Below are 21,153 nucleotides of genomic sequence, written 5' to 3'. Positions count from 1 at the left end.
ACCTAGAAGTGCAACCACTGGTTTGTACAGTAAGTACATATAGTCAAGTGTACTAGATAAGGGCAAACTTTTTAAAAGTAGTGGTACCAATTTTCCCTCCCACTGGGAATGGATGAGAGTTGCTGTTGCTCTGCACCCTTGTCAACACTTGGTATTGCCCAACTTTTAAATTTTAGCCAGCCTGGTGGTTGTGAAATGGTATCTCTTTGTGTTTTTAATTTGCATTTTGCTGATTGACAGGAGATTGAACATCTTTTCGTAAGCTTAGGGCCATTTATGCGTCCCTTTCAGTGAAATTCCTACTCAATAATTTTGTAAATTTTTCTGGTAGGTTGTCTTCCTCTTACTGATTCATAGCAATTCTTTATTATATTCTGGATGCTAATCTTTTGTCACAATTATGAATTGCAAATCAGCATGCTTCCTTTTTTATTCTGCAAATCTGGTCACCTAAGCAGAGATTCCATAAGAAAACCTGGAGAGTGAAAACCACTGGCTGAGGTTTCTGTCCTAGGCAGTATAGTGAAATGCCATGCCGTTCTGTAAGCACAGGCCCTGGCACTTTGGAGTGATTGCATCTTAGTTACTGACTACTGCTGACTTGTGGTACTTGCCTTTGCAGGTGGAACAGGAGGATTTTGTAATGGAAGGGCATGGCAAGACTCCACCTCCTGGTGAAGAAAGCAAACAGTGAGTTACAGTTTATTTTAAAAGGGTCTTATTACAGATCTTCAGAAACACTTTGGTTAAACATGCTGAGAGCATGTTTGCAAGGGATGTATATGTTGGGCACATTGTGGAACTCACGAATTGCTTTGGTGGCTGTTAATGCATTGCTTCTATTTATAGACAGACTAACTGGAGGGACAAGAAAGTTGGCTTTGTAGTTTTTCACACTTGACTAATCAAAATTTATGTCACGCTTTAGCAAAGGCTTTAAGGCTTAGGATGTTCCAAACTGAACTAACTCAGTCTGGTTGATTTCCAAAGACAGCGTAAAATGGTATATCCTTTTCTTAGCAATGTCTTTATGAAGCGAACTTAATTAATAGACTGTTTTCCTGCATTCCAGGTGTGAATTTATTTGAATAATACTTCCTGAAGTTCTATTCCATTAGTTACTTATACTTCTGATCTTTGTTTAAATAGCAAATTGTTTCCCCAAAGGAACAGGAATTATAAATAATATAACTTAGCCAACATTCTAAATAATTGAGGATGTCTCCTCTAACTTCTTTTTTTTATTTTTTATAAATTTATTTTTATTTTATTTATTTTATTTTTGGCTGTGTTGGGTCTTCATTGCTGCGTGGGCTTTTCTCTGGTTGCGGCGAGCAGGGGCTACAGTTTTTTTTTTTTAATTTATTTATTTATGGCTGTGTTGTGTCTTCGCTGCTGTGCACAGGCTTTCTCTAGTTGCGGTGAGCGGAGGCTACTCTTCATTGCAGTGCGCAGGCTTCTCATTGTCGTGGCTTCTCTTGTTGTGGAGCACGGGCTCTAGGCGCGCAGGCTTCAGTGGTTGTGGCACGTGGGCTCAGTAGTTGTGGCTCCTGGGCTCTAGAGCGCAGGCTCAGTAGTTGTGGTGCACGGGCTTAGTTGCTCCGTGGCATGTGGGATCTTCCCAGACCAGGGCTTGAACCCTTGTCCCCTGCGTTGGCAGGTGGGTTTTTAGCCACTGCGCCACCAGGGAAGCCTGGGGGCTACTCTTCATTGCGGTGCGTGGGCTTCTCTCGTTGTGGAGCACAGGGTCTAGGTGCGCGGGCTTCAGTAGTTGTGGCACGTGGGCTCAGTGGTTGTGGCTCATGGACTCTAGAGCGCAGGCTCAGTAGTTGTGGCGCATGGGCTTAGTTGCTCTGCGGCATGTGGGATCTTCCCAGGCCAGGGATCGAACCTGTGTCCCCTGCATTGGCAAGCGGATTCTTAACCACTGTGCCACCAGGGAAGCCTCTCCTCTAACTTCTCAAGGAGTGATAAGTTTTGAATCTGAAATTGAGAGTCCTCTAGGTAGCTTTTGTGTGGCAGTGAGTAGATTTTTTCCTCCCTCTGTCACAGAACTTGAAAAATTATGTTGCAGAGCACAGTGGTGTTTCATATGCCCTTTTAAAGGAAAAACAGTTAAGACTGGCTTAAAGTACTGACATAACTGCTATTTTTTATTCAGACAGTAGTCTTCTAAGTTGAATGGGACAGTGATTCATGGAATTTACCGAAAATCTGTAGAGAGAAACTCTTTTCTCTCATCTTCTTTTTTCCCTAGAAAATAATTTAGTTTTGGTCTGTCTTATGAAAATTATGTCTCTGAAACCCTTAGGAATGAATTATGCAGAATATGCTATGCTGCCCTGAGGCCAGGTTCACTAAAATAGAATGTTTGTCTTGTATTTGTTGTGAATGGAAACCAGGATATTTTCACAGCTGGTTTAATTTGCTAACCAGGCAGTTTTAAAAATAGCTTACAATATAAATCCTAACTTCGCTGTATTCTGTCAAATGCACTTATATTCTGCATGGGCGGATGGAATCAATTCATCTTTAGCAAGATAGAAAGCCAAACAACTAGTCCCAGTAGAGGGAACTAGGGACACTTCAGTTGCCCTGCCCCCTTATCCACTCCTGCCTCCCAGACTCAGGTCAAAGGTATTATAATATAAAAATCATAGCTCCAATTTGACGAGGGTTTTCTGTGCATTGAGAACTTTGCTTAAGGTGCTGTGTGTGTTATTTCCAACCCTTACAGTGTCTCCACTTCAGATATTGGGGTCGGTAACTTGCCCATGGTAATGCAGCTTGAAACGGAAGTTAGGATTTGAACTGGATCTTTCTGACTTTAAAGTGTTTTATAATATCTCTTGAATGCAAATTCTTTGCCAACCTTGGGATCTATGTTCCTGAAAAGTATTGTGGCTAGCAAAATTGCAGCTGTCAAGATCAAAGTCTCACGGATAAGAGTGAGTTGGGGGAAACAGTGAAAATGGCATAAAGCCTATTTTTAAAACACAGATGAAGGTTCTATTCTCTGAAGGGTATCCATTTCCCAAACACACCAGTCTTTATCTTTAAAAACCTGCTCCAGTAACCCCTATCCTGAATCAGCTTCTTTAAGTATTCAGGAAACATTGCTGGTAGATTCTCCCACAAGTTTTATGTTATACAAACTGTACTTCTTTTAGAGAACTTAAAACAGCCCCAGCAGACTTGAAACGTCATGGGGAATGGGGAATATACCATTTCCCTTGATTGTTTTGTTTTCACAAATCTCTGACTTTTCACAGATGAATCTTGTTTTATTTTGTTTTGTTTTTTTGTGGGAAGGGGTTGTTTGTTTTTTTCTGGGCTTGGTCTGCTATCATATATTGAAATGATAAAGCAGAAGTGAATCTTCTCTCTGGGGCTTCCTCCAATAGACCTGCCCTCCTCTTCTGTGGGAGTGGGGGGAGCAAAGGTGCTGTGTTCTTTTGTTTGAGGCAACAGAAATAAAAAGAGTGAACAAAATTTTTATTTTTTGTATCTCAGAACTGCAGTTAGCAAAGGATGATTGAATCCTGGATAGTAGGATCTAGGAACTGAATACGACATTCTAGATCCTGTGAGTGACACATTGCTGAATAACTTATGAAATTCCCATCCATTCTTTTTTTTTTTAATTATAAAAGTAACACATGGTTGTCATAAAATATTCAAACAGTAAGTGTGGATTTAGAAATAAAAATGAGACTCTTCTTTTACCCTCCTTCCCTTTCTCATCTTCTTAAACATTTTCTGTATATTTAGAAAAAACAACTAAATAGATTTTTTTCCTAATATAATTCTTCTGAGACTTGCTTGTTTCATCTGACATCTTTTGCAGTCTATTTCATTCTTTTAAACATCTGCAAAACATTCTGTTGAACTGATGTACTGTAGCCATTCTTCTCTAATAAATATTTTGGTGGCCTTCGCTTCTTTGATTATTACAAATAATACTTTATTGAACATCCTTATTCTTATATCTTTATACACAGGTGTATTTCTGTAGAATAGATGTCTAGACATGGAGCTGTTTGGCTCATGGTCATGTTTATTTTTTTACAAGGAGGTAGCTGCTATCAAATTACCTTTCAAAAGAGCTATACCAATGTTCATTTCCATCAGCAGTGAATGAGAGTGCCCATTCCTCCACACCTTTGATGACAATAAAATTATTTACCTTTGAATTTTTGCCCCTCTAATATTTTATTGTTTTATTTACACTTTTATGCTTACTAATAAGATGGAATGTCTTTTGTTCGTTTATTGGCCGTTGATTTTTATTTCGTGTACCACCCTATTTACCTACAATTCCCATTTTTCTTTTGGATTGTTTGTTTTGATAGTTTTGTAGGAGCCCTTTACAAAGTGTAGATATTAACCTTTGTCTTTTGAGATGTTCTGAATATTTTCTCCCAGCCTTATCTTTTAACATTGGGGTATCTGTCATACTAATAAACCATTTACATTTTTATGTAGTAAAATCAGCCTTTATGGCTTCTATGTTTTGTGCTTTCCTAAAGAAGTCTTTCCTACCCTAACATGATGAAATGTCCTGAGTTTTTCTGCTGTATTTTTCGCTTTTATACCTTTAATTGAACTGGTACTCATTTTTGTGTATGGTATGAGGCAGAGATCTAGCTTAATTTTCTTCTGAATTGGTTTCCAAAATGGCTCTCATTCATTGGTATTAGCTTGTACGAAGAGCCTTTTTCACTTAGGGAGGCAGGTGGAGCACAGGGATTATATAACTCGCTCACGGTCACAGAGCAAATTCTAGTAAGGATTAGGTCTAAAATTATTTCTGTTAGCTGATCTGTGCCACTTTCCTTGTTTCTTCATTTAACATTTTTACCATAGGTTCTGGAAGTCTTGAAAAAATTATTTTATTTCTGTGATGTTTATTCCAATGGAATAAGTTCTATTAATAGGTAGATTAAGGTAGCTATGCATGTAGAAAGCTTCTTGAAAACATAATTGCATTTTGATATTGAAAAATATTTGTGCTAAGTTGTTAATATTTAGATCAGTTGTGCTGATTTCTGGTGTACATGTGAATAAGATTTAGTAGAATGTATAGCTTTAAACATTTGTCTATATATATTGTCTCAATATTATTGCTTTTTATGAGGCTTATTTACTATTAGTGTATCTAATATAATCATTTTTCTGAGGATATTCACTTTATGAGCTATTGAAGCAAATCAGACAAACCAAGGTTATTGCCATATGATTACTACACTAAACTCACACAGTATTAATCACATGATGTGTTTGACACAGGGGTAAATATAAAACTATTACAGCTTTTTAAAACACAACACGAGCAGATACTTGCTCATAGATTGTGTTTGATCATGCTTATTGAAAGCTCATTCCAGATAAAATGTTTCTACCCAGGCAGGATTTTGATTTGGTTTTATTTATGATACAAGTGGTGGTCTAGTTATTTGTGGGCATATCATTTATTGTAATTTTTTTTTTGAGATAAACCCACGCACATATGGTCACCTATCTTGTAAATTATTTTGAAGTTAGATATCAGTTTTGGTATATTAACAAGATGAGTTTGGCCTCTTTTTCATTTCCTCTTTTAAAAAAATTTTAATATAGCTTATAAACAAATCTAAGCTTTAAATCTCCATGCTGAAATTCACTCATATTCTCAAAAGATATTTGTCTTTAACCTACTAAAATAATTCAATTTTTCTAGTAAATTTTTATCGATTGAATTTTCTTAGTTCTTTTGGTTCATTTTATGAAAGGTGATCATTAAAAATGACTCTCTCAAGGCAGGCTCTCAAAGACATATTTGCACACACATATTTATTGCAGCATTATTCATAATAGCCAAGAAGTGTAAGCAACCCAAATGTCCATTAACAGGTGAACAGATAAAGAAAATGTGGTATATACATACAGTGGAATATTATGAAGCCTTGAAAAAGAAGGCAGTCTTGTCACATGCTACAACATGCATGATCCTCAAGGGCATTATGCTAAGCAAAATAAGCCAGTCACAAAGGACAAATACTGTATGATCCCACCCATATGAGGTATCTAATGTAGTCAGAATCATAGAAATAGAAAGTAGAAAGGTGGTTGCCAAGGGCTATGGGGAGAGAGGAGAGAGAATTAGTATTTAATAGGTATAGAGTTAAAGATGAGAAAATTCTAGTCATCCGTTTCTAAACAAAGTGACTATACTTAATACCACTGAACTGTACGCTTAAAAATAGTTAAGATATAAAATTTAATGTTTTTTACCATAATAAAATAAAATAGCAACCAAATTGAAATGTACCTTAAATGTAAAATATAGCCTGGATTTCAAAGACTTAGTACCAAAAAAGAATGTAAAATTAATAACTTTTATATTGTTTGTTTATTTATTTATTGCACTTAAAAAGCAGTTAGGCCATTTGTTGGCTTTAGGAGAGCATTCCTTTAAATAAGAGAAAGGACTCTGAACACTAAAATCTCATCCATTTTATGAAAACTTGAGACCAAACTCTTCATCATCTGTAAACTGCTTATTCACGAACAGTAGCAAGAATTTGAGTTAAATAAATTAAACCAAACTGTCCGGCTACAAGAAAATGAAAGGAAAGCTGGGGGGCGGGGAAGAAAATGAAAGGAAAGCTGAGGGCGGGGGAGCCCTCCCCCCAAAGTCCTTGCTTTCACACTACAATGTTTCAGGTACAAGAATCCGACAGTTGGGACTTCCCTGGGGGTCCAGTGGTAAGACTCCCCCTTCCAGTGCAGGGAGTGAGGGTTCCATCCCTGGTCGCGGAACTAAGATTCCACATGCCTTCTGCCCAAAAAACCAAAACATAAAACAGAAGCAATATTGTAACAAATTCAATAAAGACTAAAAATGGTCCACATCAAAAAAAAAAAAAAAAAATCTAACGATTCCCCAGCGCAGCACAAAACCGCTTCCCGTAAGGCAGTCATTTAATTATCAACTGTCCAAAGGCTAAGAAAATTTCGTGGAAAAGGAGCATACCCTCTGGCTCTGTGCGTGGCCTGTAGCTGAGGAGCCAAGTTCTTAAGAACCGAGGATTGACTGCCATACTCTTGGGGAGAACGCCTTCATAGACTCTAAGGCATCCGTTCTCAGCTTCCCCATCTATAAAATGCGGCCCTGGCGAGGCAAGACCTGATAGGCTTCCAGATGGAAGCCTTCACGCACCTCATTGTACTCCAGCACACGCCGCTTGATCTTGGACGAGTCAGCCCAGATGATGAAGTCCTACATGCTGCACGTGACAAGGAAGGTGGGGTCGGTGACCACGTTGGGGCCCTTGTGCACGTGGCCCTGCTCCATGAATGCCACGGCGGCCTGGAGGTGCTGCGCCAGGCGCGGCTCAAGCATTACAGTGAGCAGGCTGTGGCGGCAGAAGGACGAGGCCTTGAGGAAATCGCAGAGCTCTGGTGATCCACATGTGGGCACTAGGCCGAGAGCATACTTCTCCAGCAGCGCTTCAGCAGGTCGTGCAGGCGCAGCTCGCACGCGCAGCAAGGCTCAGCTGGTTGTAGCGTGTGTCGTCCTCGTACCGCTGCAGCTGCAAACGATGACGCCGCGACACGCGCAGCTCCTGCGGGTTGAGATCAGTGACCTCCCGGTTCAGGAACACCATCTGCTTCAGCAGCTTCTCACGGAATTTAAGCTTCCACACCATGGTGGCGGCTCAGATGCTCTATATTTTTTATGTTGAAATGATAATCTGTTATATATGTTGTGTTAAATAAAGCATATTAAAATTTTAAAAACCAAAAAAGTCTCATTTAATAATGTATTTTATAGACAGTATCCCCCTTTTAGGGATTGTTGATATAATTAATTGTATCATTTTCTATATTTCTGCTCTCTTGGGGTGCTTTTTTTAACTTCCCTTTCTGAGGGAGAGTCTATTCTTGCATCGGAGACCTGTAAGGAAATCGAAGTGTTGAAGACAGTTTTATATTGATTCAGAGAGAAGAATGTAATTTAAGGAGTCAACACCACCCTTTATACCCCAGTGTGGTGTAATATGATTTTGTGCTTGAGGTGCTATTTTTTAAATGTCTTAACTCCAGTGTCTTGATTAAATTCTCTTCTTACTAATTACATTCTTCCCAACTTAAATGTCTAGTTATAAAATGCCCTTTTAATTTTTCTGAAATATTAATTATACAGACCTTTTGTAAGTTCTGATAGTTAGTCCTTACCTTTGTTTCTGCTCCTACTCTAACTCCTTAACCTACAGTTCTCTCTTCCTCACATTCATCTTATACTGTGGTACAACTTTTAAAAGTTTATTCTTTCTAAGTCTCTACAGTTGATAGCCCTTGTTTTATATTTGACTACCAAATTTAACACTAAACTCTTTTTTTTTTTTTTTTTTTTTGCGGTACGCGGGCCTCTCACTGTTGTGGCCTCTCCCATTGCGGAGCACAGGCTCCAGACACGCAGGCTCAGGGGCCATGGCTCACGGGCCTAGCCGCTCCGCGGCATGTGGGATCTTCCCGGACCGGGGCACGAACCCGTGTCCTCTGCATCGGCAGGCGGACTCTTAACCACTGCCCCACCAGGGAAGCCCAACACTAAACTCTTTGGAAACCATTCTTCTGGTGCTTATTTAAAGGCTTTTGGAAGCTCTGTAGCATTTCCTAAATACAGAGAAAATGAAAGTATTTCCAAATCACTCATTTTATAGATAATTATCTTCAAAACACAAACCTTGGTATTTGGCCATAGGAAAGGGTTTTTTGGTTTGTTTGTTTTTAACATTTTATTTTCTGTTTTCTACCATTAGTTTTTCACCAACTTTTTTTTTCCTTTGGGCCATTAAAATATGTACATGTTGAAATAAACTTATTAAGAAGTACCAAATTGAATGCTTTATAAACTCAATCATTACTACACAGCAGTAAGCTGGACACCAGGAAAATAGTTGGATTTCTTTTTTTAATATTTATTTATTTGGCTGCGCCAGGTCTTAGTTGCAACACGTGGGATCTTCGTTGTGGCATGCAGGATCTTTTTTAGTTGCCGCGTGTGGGATCTTTAGTTGCGACATATGGGATCTAGTTCCCTGACCAGGGATGGAACCCGGGCCCCCTGCATTGGGAATGCGAGTCTTAACCACTGCACCACCAGAGAAGTCCCTGGATTTCTATATAATCTTTTCAGATTGTTTTTGGGAGAAAAGAAGTGAGAGTTATTTTCAAGTTTATTAGTATTTTGAAAATGCCACAAGAGGTTCAATAGATAGTTATGCTCATGGAATTTTTGCTGCTGGGAATTTTAGTATAACCATAAACATTTTATACTAAGTCTTTGGGAAACTTTCAGTTGCTAATAAATTTTCTAATATACATAGAAGTCACTTAAAAAATTTAATTCTTTGAAAATGTCTTTAAGTTCTAAACTCTATTTTATGAGGTTTTTCCTGTGTTTTGTAATTGAAAATGACTACAGACTGTGGATTGCTGCTACACTTACAGGTTAAAGTGGTGACTTTAAACAACAGTGAATAGGGTAGCTCATGTGGCTCTCAGAAAACTACAGTTAATTTAATAAAAGTCTTATTTATTTAGCTTATATTTTACTTATGAACAAATAATATGCTTTCATGGAAGAATATTACTTGAAAGGCAAAATGTAGTAAAATTAATTTGCCCAGTTCCTTGAAATTGTTGTTTTAAGGTTGCTTTTTTGGAGACATTACTGTTATCGTATAGTTGTAAAATGTTTTGAAATACATAGCATTATGTAAATATAGATAATGAAATGCATGTTCAGTTGCAAGAATTTCCAGTGGTGTCATGAGGAGAAGGTAGTGTTTATTTCCCCCAAATTTTATGTTCACTGGAGGGTATGGACACAAGTCCTGCCCTAAGCACTGCGCCTTTCCTTACCCACTGGGAGTCTGTGTACTGAGGTTTTGGCAGAAGTACGGGGTGGAGGGGGAGGGAGATTGTAGTAAAGAGGAGGTACAGCATGATGGCAGGCAGTGAAAGGTCAGGCTAAGGCTTTTTGCTCTGTCTTCAGCTCTACAAGAACAGAGACTTTTGCCAGCGTGGTCACTGCCATTGGCACCAGAAAACGTCAATAAATATATACTGAATAAATTAAGATGTCAGTAAGTTCCCACAGACTGTTAAGAATCCCTGTTCTGCACACTCACTTTGAAAGTCTGAAGTGGGGTGACTAAAAATCCTAACTTAAGAATATTTTATTTATTATTAGCAGAAGAAAAGTGAATTGGTAACCTGTCATGTTTGACTTTGTATTCAGTACTTTCTTAAATATATTCCAACAGATCCAGCTTTAACAGATTCTCCTCTTTAAGTGTCCCTACCTGTAAGCCAGTTGATTATTATTTCGCAAAAAAAAAAAAAAGAAAGATTTTCTATGCAAGACTGAACTCTTTCTTTGCTTCCAAGGGCCCACATAAGATGCCTTTAGCCTACTTATGCATATTTTCTCTACTGTTTGAAGGATCTTCCTGCTCCTGCCCAGTGTCTCTCAGTAAGGTCTTCCATGCGTGTCTCGTTTCCTTCCCCCTCTCATGCCTTTGTTCAGGGAAAGAGACCCTTCCTTCTGACCAGGAGCAAACCTAGGTTTTGTGGGAATGCTCTTTAAGAAAAAGAAAATCAGATAGCCAACAAGGACCTACTGTATAGCACAGGGAACTCTACTCAATATTCTGTGATAACCTATATGAGAAAAGAGTCTAAAAAAGGATGAATTTCAAAATATATTACAAAGCTACAGTAATCAAAAACAATGTGGTACTGGCATTAAGACAGGCAAACAGACAAATGGAAAGAATAGAAAGCCCAGAAATAAACCCTCATATAAGGTAAGATTATCTTTGACAAAGATGCTAAGACCATTCAATGGGGAACAGAGAGTCTTTTCAACACATGGCACTGGGAATTTTCAATACCCATTTGCAAAAGAATGAAGTTGGACCCTTATCTTATACTATATACAAATATTAACTCAACATGGATCAAAGACCTAAGCCTAAGACCTACAACTATAAAACTCCTAAAAGAAAACATAGGAAAAAAGCTTCATGATACTGGACTTGGCAGTGTTTTTTGGATATGACACCAAAAGCATAGGCATAAAAGCAAAAACAGACAAATGGAACTACATCAGAGTTAAAAATTTTTATGCATCAAAGAACACAGTCATAGAGTAAAAAGGCATTCTACAGATTGTGAGGAAATATTTGCAAATCATATTATCTAATAAGAGATTAATGTCCAGAATATATAAAGAGCAACTCAACAACAGCAAAAATCAAATAACCTGATTAAAAAATGTCCAAAGGCCTTGAATAGACATTTCTCCAAAGATGATAAAATAAATGGCCTTTACACATATGAAAAGATGCTCAGCATCACTAATCATCAAGGAAATGCAAATCAAAACCACAATGAGATGTCATTTCACACCCATCAGGATAACTACTATCAAAAATAAAAAAAGCAAGAAACAAAATAAATATTGGCAAGGATATGGAGAAATTGGAACCTTTGTGCACTATTGGTGGGATTATAAAATGGCGTAACTTCTGTGGAAAACAGTTGAGAGTTTCCTCAAAAACTCAAAAATAGAACTACCAAATGATCCAGGAATCCCCTTTCTGGTTATGTATCCAAAAGAATTGAAAGCAAGATCTTGAAGAAATATTTGCACACTCATATTCATAGCAGCATTATTCATAATAGCCAAGGGGTAGAATCAACTCAGGTGTCCCATTGGTGGATGAATGGATAAACAAAATGTGGTATATACAGGAAATGGAATATTATTCACTCATAAAATGATGGAAATCCTATTAAATGCTACAACATGGTTGGAACCTTGAAAATATTATAAGTGAAATAAGCCAGTCACAAAAAGACAAATACTGTGTGATCCTACTTTTATGAGGTATCTAAAGTAGTCAGATTTATGTAAATAGAAAGTAAAATGGTGGTTACCAGGAGCTGGAGGGAGGGGGAGAAGGGGAGTTGTTTAATGGGTGTACAATTTCAGACTTGCAAGATGAAAAAGTTCTGGAGATCTGTTTCGCAACAATGTGAATATATTTAACACTGCTGAACTGTACACTTAAAAATGATTAAGATGGTAAATTTTACATATTTTACTACAATAAAAAAAAAAGAGATCATCTGGGCATAGTTTCAGGACCCCTCCTAGGGCTTTGGGAGAGCCCCATGAAAGTGAGGGGTCCTGCAGCTAAAGCTTCATTAGCTTCATATTGAAGCATCTGGGGTTTTTTGTGTTCTTTTGGTTTTGTTTTTTGTTTTACTTTTATTTGCATTTATTTTCTTGCGGCATTTATTCTGGTCCGTAAGTTTTTGTTTCTTCTGGAATATCTTTTTTTTCTGTGCAACCTCTTCTTCTGGTTTAGGAACAATGTGTTCTTTTTCAGTAAGGATATCTCAGTGTGGTAGGGAGAGCTCATGTATGGGTTGATCTGACCATGAGCTCTGTTAAGTCCTGCACCACATCCTGGGGACTTCATTCACCTGGATGTGCTCAATGACCAGAGAATCTACCCCTAAACCCTTAAGTTCAGCATTACTCTATGGATTATTGAGCATGTGCAGTAAAAATTCAGCACTCTTTTTGGGCCATGGAGCCCCACTGTTTGGCCCGGGCACACCCACCAACTACACCATTGTAGCAACAGGATGGCACACATTGCTGAAACATCTATTTTGACCATTCTGATTCTGTCCTTCCTTTGAAACTCAGCTCAAATGAGCTATAGTGTCTCAATTTTCTAACTCCTGTCTCTCTGAGGGTTGGAACCATATAGTTAACAATTTATCTTCTACTTTCTTGTTGACTGTCCAGCGTCTTATCTCCTAATTATAGGATGTTAAGTGTTGTTTCTTTTGCCTCTTATAAATACCCAGGTTAATAGTATTCATCTATTCATTCTTTTGCTTATTCATTTGGTCATTCATTCAGCAAACATTAATTGAATTCCTCCTGTGTCCTAGAGATAGAAATAATAACCATATACCCTGCCCTTAAGAAGCTCATAGTTTAGAGGGGGAAGCACCAAGTAAATGGGTAACAATAACAGTAGGGTTTGAAGGTGCTTCCGTAGAGGCGTATACAGGGTGCCAGGAAGCACAGAGGAGGACACTGAACTCAAACAGGAGTGTCAAGGAAGGCATCCTCCAGATGCAAATTTGATTTTTGAGGTTTGATTCTAAAGAATCTGAGAATTTTCTTTTAATGTTCCTTAAAAGGTCTGCTAGCATTCTAATTTATAAATGTGTAACAGGAGTGTAAATGCTAACCTTCTCCAAAGATTTTGGATTCTAGTTGTGTTAGAGATTCCACTGTAGTTTTGACTACTATTTCTATCTATATACCTTCTGACTTTGTTGGGGATAAAAATTCTGAAAAAACTTAGTTCTTACATTTATTTCTCATCAGCCTTCTTCATTGCTGTCGTTTGGTAGTACTGAAGTTGATAAGACTTAGAAAAGCTTTTGCCTTTCCTGTGTTTTCTACACGACAAACTCCTACTGATTCTTTAAGACTCGGTTTAAAATCTTACCTCCCCTGTGAAACCTTTTCTGACTCTCAGGAGTTAGTTCTTTGTATTCTTATAGCGTAACTATCTATATATCTCAATTTATACTTTAATTATGGCAGTTAACATGCTATATTTTAATTATGGATTTACATGTCTCTGTCCTTCAAGGTGTTAAAGTCCTCTTTGTACCCTCCTGGGCTTAGTTCTAGCACAGCATCTAATACATAGTAGATGCCTAAAAGATGGTTCTTGACTGAATGAACAGTGAGTTCAGAGTTTGGAGTCTTATTTTTGAAAGGGTGGATTGGCCTTACTATATACTTCATGGTCACAGATTACATTCTTTTTTTTTTTTTTTAATATTTACTTATTTGTCTGTACCGGGTCTTAATCGCAGGACGCGGGATCTTTTAGTTGTGGCATGCAGCATTTTTTTAAAAAAAAATTTATTTATTTTATTTTTGGCTGTGTTGGGTCTTTGGTGCTGCGTGCGGGCCATCTCTAGTTGCAGTGAGCAGGGGCTACTCTTCGTTGTGGTGCGCAGGCTTCTCATTGCGGTGGCTTCTCTTGTTGCAGAGCACGGGCTCTAGGAGCACAGGCTTCAGTAGTTGTGGTTCATGGGCTCTAGAGCGCGGGCTCTTTAGTTGCCCCACGGCACGTGGGATCTTCCTGGACCAGGGCTCGAACCTGTGTCCCCTGCATTGGCAGGTGGATTCTTAACCACTGTGCCACCAGGGAAGCCCCCATGCAGGATCTTTAGTTGCAGCATGTGGGATCTAGTTCCCTGACCAGGGATCGAACCCAGGCCCCCTGCATTGGAAACATGGAGTCTTAGCCACTGGACCACCAGGGAAGTGCCACAGATTGCATTCTTAACAACAACCAGTTATCTAACTTACGATAGAAGCCCCACTACCACCTCCATCTGACTCCCTCACCTAGAAGTCCACAGTTGCCTTCCAACTTGTCTCTGCTTCTCCACTTGGTCCTCTGTAGTGTATTCTCCATATAGAAGCCAGGATGAGCTTTTGAACACATAACTCTGATTCTGTCTCTCCTAAAGTGGTAGTAAGACCTCCATGAGTCCTTGGAATGTTTACTTTGGGAGGTTTTGGAGACTTTGTCCCACTTTATAGGAAACATATTAAAAGGTACCCTCATCCCATATTTTTTTTTAAAAAATATTTGTTTGTTTAGTTGGCTGTGTTGGGTCTTAGTTGCGGCACATGGGCTTAGTTGCCCCGCCATCTTAGTTCCCCAGCCAGGGATCGAACCTGTGTCCCCTGCATTGGAAGGCGGATTCTTAACTACTGGACCACCAGGGAAGCCCCTCATCCCATATTAAATACGTGGTTTTATTTATTTTTGCTATTGTATGTTAAAAGAATTTTAATAATTTTGCTTCTGAAATTCTTTGGCTACAAATAACTGACTTAATTTGTAATCACCTAAGATTTCTTAATAATTAACATATTTAGTATTTTTTACAAAGTGAGAATTATTTTCAAATGTAAAGAAACCTTATAAATGCTCAACTTAGTGAATGAAATTGTTGGGTGTTATATTCCAAGGACACTGAAGCATTTATTAATTTTTATGGTTATAATTTTCTTTTTGTATTTTAGACTTGTAAATATATTTTTTCAGGTCCCAAACATTTGCCTAGACCCTTAAAAAGCTTGTAGATCCGAGATATTAAGTGGAGACTGCGTAATGGATAAAATGGCACTGTTCACTCTCCTGCTTTAAAATTCTTTTGTGACTTTCCACCGTTCTTAACAATAACATCCTTTCTGTGGCCTGCAAGACCCACTATGATCTAGCCGCTCCCACCTCCTCGGCTTCGTCTCCCACCTCTCTCCCTTGGTCACCTGGCCTAGCCTCCTGATCATCCCTCTTGTTCTTTCAACACTCAAGCAATTGCTTTTCAGCTCAGCTTAAATGCCCCTCCTGAGAAAAGCCTTCCCTAACCACCTGATCTAAAGTGAGCCTCTCTCAGTTTTTCCATATCCCATCAACTCTTTACTTCCTTCTCAGTGAATTTCCTTCTCCCATGAGGATATTGGCTCCATGTGTACGAGAACCTACCGTGTTTGGTACTACTGTATCCGCAGCACCTAGCACAGACACAGAGAAAGCAGTTAATACATACTTGTTGAACAAATGAAGAGTTATGTTAATAGATTTTGTAATTTAACAATCCTCGAGTTGTTGGTATAAACCCTACATGGTCATAATGAATTATTCTCTTAAAACTGGTAAATTCTACTTGCTAATATTTTACTTAGGATTTTTGTGTTCGTCTTCACAAATGAAGATTGGTCTGTAGTTTTATTTTTCATACCGCATCTGAGTCCAGATGGATATCAGGAATATGTTAGCCTCATAGAAGAAATTAGGAAGCTTTCTCTTCTGTCTCCATGTGTTCGGGAACAGTAGAGATAACATGAAATTATCTGTTTGATAGAAGAAAACTACTTAGGCCTGACGTAGTTTCAGTGGCTAGTTCTTTGAATAATTATCTAACACATTTCTGCAATGGTTTTTTTTTTTTTTTTTTTTTTTTTTTTTTTTTGCGGTACGCGGGCCTTTCACTACCGTGGTCTCTCCCGTTGCGGAGCACAGGCTCCGGACACGCAGGCTCAGCGACCATGGCTCACGGGCCCAGCCACTCCGTGGCATGTGGGATCTTCCCGGACCGGGGCACGAACCCGTGTCCCCTGCATTGGCAGGTGGACTCTCAACCACTGCGCCACCAGGGAAGCCCCTCTCTTGTTTTTAATTGATCACTTTCCAAAGGATTATCCACTTTTATTTATTTATTTTATTTTTTATTAATTTTTAAAACAATTTAAAAATTTTATTGTTATTATTTTCATTGAAGTATAGTTGATTTACAGTATTTTGTTAGTTTCAGGTGTACAGCACAGTGATTCAGTTACAGATATGTGTGTGTGTGTATATATATATATATATATATATATATATATATGCCTTTTCAGATTCTTTTCCCTTATAGGTTATTACTAAATACTCAGTATAGTTCCCTGTGCTATACAGTAGGTCTTTGTTGGTTATCGATTTTATATATAATAGTGTGTATAAATTAATCCCAACCTCCTAATTTATCCCCCCCCAACCCCCCTTTACCCCTTGGTAACTATAAGTTTGTTTTCTATGTCTGTGAGTCTCTTTCTGTTTTGTAAATAAGCTCATTTGTATCATTTTTTTAGATTCCATATATAAGCGATATCATATGATATTTGTCTTTATCTGGCTTACTTCATTTAGTATGATAATCTCTAAGTCTCTCCATGTTGCCACAAACGGCATTATTTCACTCTTTTTTATGGCTGAGTAGTATTCTATTATATATATATGTATAGCACATCTTCTTTATCCATTCATCTGTCAATAGACATTTAGGTTGATTGGCTATTGTAAATAGTGCTGGCGTGAACATTGGGGTGCATGTATCTTTTCGAATTATGGTTTTCTCCAGGTATATACCCAGTTATTTATTTTTTGAAACAAAATTTTTTAAAAATTTTAAGTATAGTTGATTTACAGCGTTAATTTCTGCTGTACTGCAAAGTGTTATACATATATATAAATTTTTAAATTTATTTTTATTTATTCATTTTTGGCTGCATTGCGTCTTCGTTGTTGCACACAGTCTTTCTCTAGTTGCAGCGAGCGGGGGCTGCTCTTTGTTGCAGTGCGCAGGCTTCTCATTGCAGTGGCTTCTCTTGTTGCGGAGCACAGGCTCTAGGTGCACGGGCTTCAGTAGTTGTGGTACATGGGCTCAGTAGTTGTGTCTCATGGGCTCTAGAGTGCAAGCTCAGTAGTTGTGGCGCACGGGCTTAGTTGCTTCACGGCATGTGGGATCTTCCTGGACCAGGGCTTGAACCCATGTCCCCTGCATTGGCAGGCGGATTCATAACCACTGCGCCACCAGAGAAGCCCCATATATATAAATTTTTAAATATTCTTTTCTATTATGGTTTATCTCAGATATTGAGTATGGTTCCCTGTTGTTTATCCATTCTATATGTAATAGTTTGCATCTGCTAAACCTGAACTCCCAGTCCATCCCTTTCCTACACCCCTCTCCCTTGGCAGCCACAAGTCTGTTCTCTATGTCTGTGAGTCTGTTTCTGTTTTGTAGATAGGTTCATTTTAAAACAAGCAAAAGTTTATTGAATCAATAAAGATTCAGTCTACTCTTTATGATTTTATCATTGTTAATTTATTTTTTGAGTTCATTACTCATTTTGTAGATTTTTGAGTTAAATATGTTCAGTTCATTATTTTTCAATCATGTTTCCTCATAGAAATATTTTAGTAGTGGTTATATAGTCAGCGAAGGTGCCAACTTTGAAAGATAACACTCATTTGAACATATAAGTTCAGGTTTATTTGTTTTAAAAGTAAACTCATTTTTTGTTACTTTGTATCTTCACTTTGTAATATAATTTATTTTTAGGGCAGTTTTTTTTTTTTTAATATTTATTTATTTGGCTGCGCCGGGTCTTAGCTGTGGCACACGGGATCTTCATTGCAGCACGCAGGATCTTTAGTTGTGGCATGCATGTGGGATCTAGTTCCCTGACCAGGGATCGAACCCGGACCCCCTGCATAGGGAGCCCAGAGCCTTAGCCACTGGACCACCAGGGAAGCCCTGTAATATAATTTAAAAACGCTGTCTAATTGTTAATATGAAAACAGTACAATAAATATAACTATACCACAAAGTCCAAAATGCCTGGAAATACAGGGGAAATAGTGCATTTATTACACTTCTTTCTTTGAGATGAACAATTGGACTAATTATTTTAAGTTTAGAGGTATCTCACCAAGAAAAAGATTCCTGGAGGTTGAAGAAAATAATTGATCATATCATTTGAAAATAGAGCTAATATTTTGCTTTAAAATGTGTTTGTTTCTCTACGTTTTGTGCAGCTTGCTATAACACAAGGAAACACGTAGTCACGTTTATATGATAATATTCTGCATTGAGGAGTGGAGACTTGGCAAAATTCAGTCTTGTAAAGAAATTCTGTCCATCACAAATTAAAACAAGGCAGCTGTACAATTTCCATGCATTTTAACATGTTGAGCATGCTCCACATAAGTAAACTTTCCGTGGCTCATCTGGAAGGTATTGGAAGGATAAAAATAGACTAAATGTTCAAAATTTCCATCCTAGGAGTTTCCTGCTTTTGCTTACAATCTCAATTGTCAGTTCAGGTCCTGGCTCCTACTCCACTCGGGTCTGTGCAAAGACAGTGGAAGCGTTTACGCCATAAATATTCAAGCTGCCAGATCTTCTAGGCATTGGCCTCTGCCTGCCCTGAAACAACTCCTTTCTGGTTCTTCTATCACAGTGGAAAAAGCGAAGGAGGGAGACTTTATAAAGACCCAGAAGCCAGGATGACAAACGTGTGGGATTTAGAAAGGGTTCGTAGGTTCCTTTTCAAGGAACGCTGGGCTTACAGAATCCATCATTTCTGTGCTGGCTGGCATGTCAGATTACGCTTGGTCAGCCCAGTTCATTTGGAAGAATCACACTGTGGAATCTGAGCTTTTCTGGTTCATAGAGATAGATGGAGTCTGATAGTCACAGGGCACTTTTGCCCGCTTTCTATGATTTTAGTTACTTTATTTCCTCAAGCAGTCCTTAAAACAAATAGATGGAGATGATTTTCTGGAAACTATGTGACTTTTATTCCTTGTATGTGGATAGCACATTTCCTCTCTTCAGCCCAGCACTTCTGAATGGAGGTCTAAGTCATTAATTCATTTACGTACTATGTGGGGCTAGGTAGGTATCAGGCCTCACACAGCAGTGAAGGAAGATGTGGTATGTGTCCTTATACATACTGGGGACGACCAACTATAAGCAACTTCTTTGACAAATAATAAATTGCAGTTATGCCTGGTGCTATGAAGAAGTAGTAAGGGAAGTTATGGGAGTGTTGAACAGGAAGGCCTGGTCTAGACGGGGAGGGTCAAGGAAAACTTTCCTGGGGTAATGACTTTTGAGATGGCAAGGATAAGATGAAACAGAACTGCTAAAAACAAAGAAGCCGAGTACAGTTTTAGGGCTGAAAGGAATCAAAGATACCATCTACTGATGGCCAATCCTTACATTCCACAAATGAGAAAACCGAGGCCTGGAAGGTAAAGGGAATTGCCTAACTAAGGTTACACAGCCTGTTAGCCCCAGAGCTAGAGACGCAAACCCAGCGTGGTTTTCTTAGGTGGGTTGAAAGCAAGATGCACTGAGTCAGAAGAAGGCTCTTAGGAATGGGGGAAACCAGGTAGGTTTTAAATTTTAGCGCTGACTCTAGGTCAGCTGCCGAGCTACTTCCTCAGGTGGGGGAGGGGATTAAAGGTGACTCAGATCTGCCAGCTTGCTGTGCTGTAGCATAGTTTTTATTTGGGGTGCGGGGAGGAGGTACCAAACATACATACACCTGAAACAATAAATGTGGAGTTCAGCTGGGAAACCAGTCACTGTTCTGCAGCTGTCTAGCTGTGTGATTGGGATAAGTCACTTAACCTCTCTGAGTTGGCATTCACAGATTATACTTTGGTATGTTTCCTTTCAGTCTTTTCCTGTGCATTTTAGGAGCTTGTTAGAGATCAGTTGTGTCCTATGTTTCACCTCAGTCTCTAAAGACGAAAGTCTCTTGTTTGGGTAAGGTGTTGTTTAAGCCCCTTTTTAAAGAGTAGTTTGCCAGCCTGTGCTTGCCCAAACATCCAGAGAATAACTGTAGCAAGTGAGCCAAGCTCCAGGATCTGTAAGAATCGTTAGCAACTGAGAACATTTCTGTAAACCAATAAAAGTTTTTATATTTTGTTCATCTGTTACCCTTATGCTGTTGCCACTTTCACATTCAGTGTGTGTAGGTGGAGAGTATGAGATAACAGCGTTTCACAAATGAAAGTGAGTGGAAAAGGGCCGCTTTCCCTTTAAGGTAGTTTCAGCCCCAGTTCCCTCCCCTTTCCTGATTGACAAACCTACCCAAAGTCACATGATCCGCCTCTATTTGAAGGTCACAAAAAGCTGTTTCCTTTAGAGACAGAGGGGGAGAGAGAGAGCAAGAGGGAGAGTGAGTGTGAGAGTTAGTTCAAGCCAAAATGGCCGACAGAGTCTCTGCTGGTTTCTGAATATTTAAAATACAAAAAAAACAGATAGACAAAAAGAAATCATTTTTTGGACCTTTTTTCATTTCCATTTCTACCTTGTATGCCTCAATTTGCTGGATTTAAGCACTGCTGCACTTTATGAGGTTGGTAAATATTTTCAATTTTTTAAAACCAATTGATTTATATGGATCTTGTCTAACCGTTTTCACTAGTGGTGTTGCAAATCGACATTTGTCTAGCGTGGAGGCTGGCTTCAGACATTTCGTGAATCTGTGTAAATCAGACCCGTGATGTACTTTTGGTTCGGCATTTTAGAAATGGAAAAGCCTTGGTAAAATATTTGATTTTGAAGTGATTTAATTGCACTTTTAATTTATATGCAGATATTCATCATCGTTTCTGTCTTGCAAATAAATGAAGCTGC

General features: G+C 38.6%; 1 protein-coding gene and 1 pseudogene across 10 annotated transcripts in view; one reads left to right on the top strand and one right to left on the bottom strand.

Moving 5' to 3' along the window:
- TNRC6B (trinucleotide repeat containing adaptor 6B) overlaps positions 1 to 21,153 on the top strand; it is a 250,005-nt gene that overhangs the window by 96,763 nt on the left and 132,089 nt on the right. For 8 of the 10 annotated variants that reach the window (XM_030855889.2, XM_030855886.2, XM_030855887.2 and 5 more), the window contains one exon: positions 623 to 690. The exons of 1 other annotated variant lie outside the window; for it this stretch is intronic. In XM_030855889.2, coding sequence (XP_030711749.1) covers positions 623 to 690 — 68 coding nt within the window. Of the gene's footprint in view, positions 1 to 622; positions 691 to 20,672; positions 20,873 to 21,153 lie in introns of those variants that run through there. One more of the 10 variants, XM_030855883.2, reaches the window with a different exon arrangement.
- On the bottom strand, positions 7,139 to 7,691 carry LOC115852768 (U3 small nucleolar ribonucleoprotein protein IMP3-like; annotated as a pseudogene).

This window comes from Globicephala melas, chromosome 10 (assembly GCF_963455315.2).
Source record: "Globicephala melas chromosome 10, mGloMel1.2, whole genome shotgun sequence".
Classification (NCBI taxonomy): Eukaryota; Metazoa; Chordata; class Mammalia; order Artiodactyla; family Delphinidae; genus Globicephala; species Globicephala melas.
This window is presented reverse-complemented; position numbering and strand designations above follow the sequence as displayed.